This window comes from Lagenorhynchus albirostris, chromosome 5 (assembly GCF_949774975.1).
Source record: "Lagenorhynchus albirostris chromosome 5, mLagAlb1.1, whole genome shotgun sequence".
Taxonomy (NCBI): domain Eukaryota; kingdom Metazoa; phylum Chordata; class Mammalia; order Artiodactyla; family Delphinidae; genus Lagenorhynchus; species Lagenorhynchus albirostris.
The window spans coordinates 98,482,315-98,490,361 of record NC_083099.1 but is presented as its reverse complement, the minus strand read 5'-3'; the positions used below and the strand labels follow the sequence as shown (position 1 = coordinate 98,490,361).

At 42.6% G+C, this 8,047-nt stretch overlaps 1 protein-coding gene across 4 annotated transcripts in view; it reads left to right on the top strand.

Moving 5' to 3' along the window:
- Nucleotides 1-7,519: 7,519 nt before the first annotated feature.
- Nucleotides 7,520-8,047, top strand: part of CMSS1 (cms1 ribosomal small subunit homolog) — a 382,900-nt gene continuing 382,372 nt past the window's right edge. For 2 of the 4 annotated variants that reach the window (XM_060150694.1, XM_060150693.1), the window contains exon 1: nt 7,520-7,713. In XM_060150694.1, the coding sequence (XP_060006677.1) occupies nt 7,650-7,713 (64 nt within the window). In that variant the 5' untranslated portion in view covers nt 7,520-7,649. The remainder of the gene's footprint in view (nt 7,714-8,047) is intronic. The other 2 variants (XM_060150695.1, XM_060150698.1) reach the window with 2 other exon arrangements.

The following is an 8,047-nucleotide window of genomic DNA, read 5'->3' as shown; positions in this document are numbered from 1 at the left end:
TAAGAAGAGTATGTGGGATGGGAGACATTTGTGGCCATCTCTGAAAAACACAACCTGCAATATGTCTACCTGGATATTCAGGGTCTCATCCATAGTGCATACTCACTAGCGGACCTGGACATGGGACACGAAGATCCACACACTTTTGCTCACTCCCTAGTTCCCTGCAAATGCTTCTTCCCAGATCTCTTTGCTATTGAACTCTAAATATTATATCTTCCAGGCCCTTGACCCACTCAACCACACAATTCACTATTGCTCAAGACTCTGTATTTATCCTTAGCTCAGACTATTTCTCTCTCCATTCGAAGGACTCTATTTATCCTTAGCTCAGACTATTTCTCTCTCCATTCAAAGGAGATAATTAAATGTACATCTTGAAGCTCTGCCCACTAGAAGGATTCTCCTCACACTGTCCTCTAGGGCCCCCCCCTGAGTGGGACTGTAGTGCAGTAGCAGTCCATTTTCAGCTCTACTAACATATCAAGCCTGAACCAGTCATGAATATTTCCTCTAACATCATCAGCTGGTCACAGGGAACACCTCATGAAGCCATAGGTGTGAGTGAGGAATACAAGACACAGAGATCTTTACCTCCTGTTCATGTAAATTACTGACTTCTGGACCTGCTTAGATGTGATCCCATATATATCATTTCTATTTTTCAGTGGGTTGCTGCTGTGGGCACCCAACCTTACAAAACCCAGGTCTAAAAGGGCAGCTCTGATAATATAATCATTTGATGCTCCATTGTCAAATGCTCAGTTTCTGCTAGAACTTAGTATCATGCCAGTAGCTGCTTTTTGAATGGTTCGGCTACTGAAGGTATGGCCTTACTCTAAAACCCTAGGAATTTCTGAAGGTCATGGTGAACAATAATAAGCAACGAAAAGACTTGGGTCAAAGGAAATTTGTGAATTATTCTCAAAGTACAATTTCTGGCCTGACACTTTTCAAGAAGCAATCTCATCACCACACCCTTTGCCCTGGGTTTATTAAACAGCCATTTCAAAAAGCAAAATAAATAAATAAACAAAACCCTATGAGTTTGTGCTGTGATTCCCCTTTCAGGTCCTGCCAGACTCCACAGAGCATCATCAACCCTCACCTAGCACCTTGGAATCTGCCACGTCATTATGAACTAAGGGGAAGAGCAGCTTGTGTCACAGCCTGGACCCACTGCCAAGGCTTCTCTTCTTTTGACCCTACTCAAAACTGGCAGCCTTTTGACTCAACTGATAAGTGACTTAGAGCAGTATTTCTAAGTGTGGCATAGGCTAGCTGTAAAATCTAAACAGGTGCACCAAATACTGTTCTCTATTTCTTGCATAGGTAGTAGGTGGTAGGAGATGAAAGATGCAATAACTTTTCCTTTCCCTTGAAGGGGATACCAGGCATGCCTCATATATCCAGACTTCTAAAAACATGATCAATGTTGCAGGGCCCTGAATATTTATGATTTATCTCTCACACTTTGGCATGTATGTATTTTCCTAGGGCATCCACAGTACTGGTCATTTCCTGCTCCCCAGATCCAATTAATACTATATCACCAATAAAATGGTTTAAAGTGATGTTTTGAGGAAGAGTTCAAATAATCATAGTCCTTATGAACAATATTATGACAAATATCAGGACAGTTAACCAGCCTTGAGAGTGTTCATAGGAAAATATTCACAACTTTGAGTGAATATGAACTCAATTTTTCCCAAGTGAAGGCAAACTGCTTTTGATATTTTTTCCTGATAGGAATCAAATACAACACATTTGCCAAAGCAAGTGCTAGAGGCTGTGTTGATTGGTTCAACCAAAGATATAACACCTGGTACTATGCTTAAAGATACCATGTGATTAAATTTACAGCAGTCCACCATCATTTGCCATGGTCCATCTGGCTTTGGAGGACCATACTAGTAAACCAAACCCCTTGCAGCCTTTAAGTCTTTTAGGTTGGCATTAATCTCTGCAACTTCACTAGAATGAGATAGTGCTTCTAATTTACTATCTTTGAAAGGACTGGGGAAAGGGAAGGCACTTTCAGGGGCTTCCACATGACCCTTCCTACCTTAACGGTTCTTACTTTATTGGTCAGAGGATCAATGTGATGGTCCTATCAGCTGCTAAGTACATCCATCTCAATTACGCACTCAGCAACTGGAGATATGACCATAAGTTGATGAACCCATTGAAGCCACCATGAAACAGATTTAGGCCAGGACTCTGTCACCTGGCCCCTGTATGCCCCACTCTAACGGGGGTTATGGTGGCAGTTTGGATTCCCTGTGTCAATGTAGTTACCCTGTATCCAACAGCCCTTGAAAGAGCTAGGTATTTCCCATTTCTACAGTGGACAATTACTCTGAAAAATTGCCATAGTTTCCTTTGGAAAAGGTATGAGTACATATTGTATATACTGGTTGTGTTGCAGAGAACTTCCTCAGGGGGATCCAGATTCCCTTTAATCGATGGATTCTTGAGTTTGAGAATTGGCTCATATCTGGAAACATGTCCAAAGATCATGCTTTTCCATTTTGGCAGTTAAAAATCTGCCTTCTGCTTACCAGCTCTTGATTTTGTTGTTGTTGCTATATAAGTCAATCAATACCCTCATTAGCTTTCTATCTTGCCCCTAGGAACTCATGGTCTGTGGAACACCACAGACCCCCTACATTTCAAGGATCCCTGACCACTGATTAAATTCACTTTGCTTCTGATGGTTCAGTGCTGCCAACTGCTTTCACTATTCTGGAATTCTATCATATTCACGGACACTCGGGCATCTCCTACTGTCACCTCTGGCCTACACAGGACAGTCACCACTGAGTCTCTCAACTAAGTCAGTGCCACACACTACTGCAATCTTATGGTGAAAGAACTGTCCTCTGGGCCCTCCCAGGGAAGAGAGTCAGCTGGTAGGTTCTCTGGTCTCACATAATAAATCCATTCTAAAGTCCACCGCTGAGTCTCCCGACCCTTTCCTTAATAATCTGCCAAGGCAGTCCCTATGTTTCCATCTCATTTACTATAGGTTACCATTGTGTCTAAGTTTTAAGATGCCATCCCCACAGGATGTTAGGACTTCACAGGACATTAAATCACTGGCCACTGGGGAGTGTCTCCATATCAATATCCTCTCTCCTACCCAGCTTCACACACTGCTGGTCCAATACTCTCAAGATCCATTACCTTAAGAAATTCGTGGTTCCTGCTGAATATATCATATCTATATATATACACACACACATACAGATATATGTGTATATATACATATATATATATATATACCTATAGTCTTTCTTGTAAATAAATAATTTTCTCCTATAATAGGGGCTGTACTTTCCACTCTGTCTATGCTGAGAACTAACTCTAGTTATTGGTGAAGAAGCAATGAGAGGAGGTGAGGGCTCAAATATCATTTTGTGAGGCAACTGACTACAGTGAGGCCTTGAATGGTCTCCAGGTAATAAGAGGCTATTTTCCTCCAGCAAGGGAGAAAGGGCCAGTTCTGTCAGCCCAGAAGGCTCAAGAATCTGGAAGTTCAGGAACCTCAAGGACATCTACCCAAATGTCTCCATCTCAGTCTCAGTCTCTCCTTCCCTTTGAGGACTTGACTTGACCATAGGTAACATATCGGTCTGTGCAGTCAATCTCTTTGTAGCTCTGCTACCCTTTTGATCAAATTTTGACCTGAATTTATAGCACAGTATGGTCTCTGGTTGCAGAAGGGCTTCTTTTAAGCACTGCTAGGAAGGACTTCTGGTTTTCTCAGCATATTTGGAATTGATAATAACCAGCCAACTCCACAATCTTTAAAATTACAATTGCCCCATATCTTTCAAGTGTTAAAGCTATTGCACAAGCCAGCATTTCCCCTTCCACCTGTACGTCATTCTAATCTACCACAGGTGAGTGACTGTGTTTTAGTTATTGTGATGTTACAGTACACCAGAAGTTTTTACCATTCTTCTTAACACTACCAATTATGTCCTTGTTACCATCTGGTCAGTGAGTAAATTGATTTCCAAGTTTTATCTTGAGGGTCTGCTTTCTAGGGTATTTCCCGTACCAACTCTTAATTTAGGTTGCTTCTAAAGCAGACCTTGAGACTAGGACTTGGGTGCAGGTATATTATTTGGGAGGTGATCTCAGGAAGCACAAGTGAGAGACTGGGGAAAGGAGACATGAAAAACAGAAAAGGCAATAAAGTGTCCATCTGGGGACCCTTTAAAAAACTGTGTGAAACATATTTCAGAATTGTGCCACCAAAGGACAGAGAATCTGGAGCATTATCTACTAACACCTGTTCCCTTTTGGTTGAGGGTTGCCCTTGGGAGCATTAACTGCATTGATTCTTGGGCTGAGCAAGCTCCCATGGTGCCAGAGAAGCAGACGGTAGGGGTGCTCAGGGAGGGAAGTTGTCAGCATGATGGAAATAGTCTACCACAGCTACAAAGAAGCTCAGATATGGGCCAAGGGAAAATGGAGCAGGGCATCAATAGTATTGCTTCAAAGTCATAATGGAAGAAGACGACAGTATGATTAAAAGGGCATTGTCTCTGCCCCCTGGCTCCTGACGCAGAACTCCTAAATTCCTTGGAATTTCCTGAGTGGTAGGAGTCTTTTTTTCTAATAAGGTGTCACTTGGTGGGCTTCTGGACAGGGGCTGGTCACCAGAAACACCAAGCCATGATTAAAAGCTTGGAACTTTCAGCTCACTCCCCATCCTCCAAGAAGGGCAGAGGGGCTGGAGACAGATAATGATGAATCATGCCTATATATTGAAGCCTCCATAAAAATTCCAGAAGTATAGGGTTCAGAGAGCTTCCAGGCTGGTGAACAGATCCATATGCCAGGAATGCCACACTCCAACTCCACGGAAACAGAAGTTCCTGTGATTGGGACCCTTCTGTACCTTACTCTATGCATCTCTTCATCTTGCTGTTCATCTGTATTCTTTATATAATAAACTGGTAAATATAAGTATTTCTCTGAGTTCTATAAACTATTCTAGTAAACGACTGAACCCAAGAAGGGAGTCCATGAGAACCTCTGATTTATAGCTGGTAGGTCAGAAGCATAGGTGACAACTGGGGACTTGTGACCGGCATCTGAGGTGGTTGGAATCCAGGGCCAATAGGAAGACTGATCCTGGGATAAGATCAGGACAGTGGGAAAGTGAACTCACATGGGAAAGTAGTAAGACTGTCTGGCAGCTTTGAATGTCATTTGAGATAAAGGGTCATTATTTGGAATTCTTAATGAGTTCTTAATGAACAGCACTTAACTTTAATGAAAATTTCTCTTTTGTGTAAGTGGATCTTTTCTTATATTTTAAATTATACAAATAACGTGTTATTTGATACCACAAAAATATATGTAACATACCTATAAGTTATAAAGCATAATACTTAAATGCACATCCACTCTATCTGAATTAGAACTTTGCCAATAATTTACATTTACCTTTGTTCTTCCTAATCTCATCTCTCTGACCACTCCCCTCCCCCACCAATCCATATCCTTTTTTTTTTTTTTTTTTGCCTCACCACACTGTGAGGCTTGTGAGACTCTAGTTCCCCGACCAGGGTTGAACCTGGGCCCTCCGCAGTGAGAGCATGGAGACCTAATCACTGGACCACCAGGGAATTCCCCCATCCTGAATTTCGTGCTTACCAGTCTCTTACCTTAAAATCACATATGAATTTTTTTGCCTGAATTTTTTTTAGTTTTCTTTGTATCTGAACTTTACAAAATGGTATCTGAGACTTGGCTTTTTTATTTTTTATTTTTATTTTTTGCTTGGCTTTTTAAAATTAACCATTATATTTCCAAAGTATATCCATGTTATTATGTATGTTCATTCATTTACTCTGCTTAATTGTGTGGTTATATTGTAATTTAATTATCCATTTTCCTATATAAAACATTTGGGTTGTTTCCAAATTTTTGCTATTATTAACAGTGCTGCTGTGAATATTCTTTTATAATTTCCTGGTACACATACGCAACAGTTTCCCAAATGTATATAGTTAGGAGTGGAAATTGCTGGATCATAAGGTGTGTATGTTGACCTTTACAAGATTTTGCCGTATTGCTTTTCTAAGTGGTTATACCAATTTACACTCACAGCTATAACGTTTAAGAGTTCCTACTGACACACATATTCTCCAGAATTTGGTACGGCCAGACTTCTTAATTTTCTCAATTTACTGAATGAAAAACAGTATCTCATTGTAGTCTTTTTTGTATTTCTCGGATTAATAATGAGACAGAACATCTTTTCATATGCTTATTGGTCATGGCACTTCCTCCTCCTCATTGGTATTTCTTATCTAACTTTTCAGTCAACCACCATAATTTCTGCCATCTACATTTCCTCATGAAAGACGCATTACTTTCTATGATCACAGATTATTTTACATTTGGCATATTTATATAGCTAATATCTTCCCTTTTAGAGCGTTTAGGACATACTGATAAAGTCTTATCAGTAATGCATTTATAAGCCACCTATTAGTTGGGTGGGTTTTGGATAATTTTCACATTTGGCTAATCTTATCCTCATCAGATTAAGAGTCCCGGTTGTTTCTGAGAATGTATCCTCATCATTAGTTTAGACCTTCATCCTTACAAGTTGTAGCTCCTCTACTTGAGTTGGTGAAATCTGGAAGGCGGGATCGTATCCTACTCATCTTTAAACCAGTATTCCAATTACAGTGACAGGCACATCACGTGTATTTAATGCATTTTCGTATGATTTTCACCTCATGACTCTCCTGAAAAGTATCGTCCACACACTTAGTTTACAGCTGGCCCCAGCCCTAGGCGCCCAGCGGGTTTTCCCTGCCCACCTCTGCCACTTGAGGGAGTGAGACAAGCACCGTAGGTCGCTTACCTATACTTGGGCAGCAACGGGCTCCCTTCTTCTTCCCTTGTTTCACAAAACCAGGTGTGGGGCGGGGGGCGCAGTCGAAGAGTGTGCGGGGAAGTCGACTATAAACTCTCCGTACTTCTCGGGTCTGTCCGTTGGCAAGCACTTCTGGACCAGTCAACATTTACTTTCCTCATATCGTATAAAAAGAGCAGTACCCTCATCTACAAGAAAGGTCCAAAATTCATGGTCATGACTTGTGCACGATTTTTTATAGAGCAAACTGTAAAAACACACCGACGCCCAAACACTAACACACAGACGAAAACACACCCACGTGCTATGATCTTCTCCCGCGACTCAAGGCCTTTGAAACTGAACAGAGGAAAACTGTCTTAGCATTTGGTCTTCCACTTTCGACAATATCTATTCGGCAAAAATAAAACCTAAACAAAATGTTTTAAAGGTAGCACTTAAAAAAATGATGTACTCTTTCTGCTTACGTGTCTTCCTTTCTTTCGGCTTTTGTGGGGGTTTACTTTAAGTCTCCAGACTGATCCTGCCCATCCGCACTGATGTAGAAACTGCGAACAGTTAGACGCAGCTGCCGGGGAGGCGAGGCGGAGGTTATGACGTTATCGCCGCGGGGCGGAGGCGACAGTGTCTGAGGAGAGGCTGAGCGTGCTGCGACGCCGGCATCCCTCCTCTGAAGCAGCGCGAGTCACGGTCAGCGCCCGCTCCTCCCTGGTGGTCGGGCCACGTCGAGTCCCGCGTGGAGATGGCAGACGATCTTGGAGACGAGTGGTGGAAGACCCAGCCGGCAGGAGCAGCCAGCAGCCCAGGTACTGACTCTGCCCGCGCTCCTGCGGGTCCTCCCCCACCCCAAAGCCTTCCGTGCGCCTCAGCCCGGGCCGGCGCTGCCTCTGGCGGTCGCCGCTCTCTGCCTCGCGGTAGTGCACACCGCCGTGTGGTGCACGCGAGCGTCGCGGAGCAAGTGAAGCAAGAGATATACTAACACGTGAAACAGACAAGTGTGACAGTAACTCATACCTGCCCTCTAGTCAGGAAGGACCCTTTTCCAAGCTGTATTTTGTTTGTCTTTGTTTCTTAACAGATAAGACAGTTTTCGCGGAGACAGGGAGTTTGGGCTTAGCGGTTAAGGGTTAACTCCTGGGT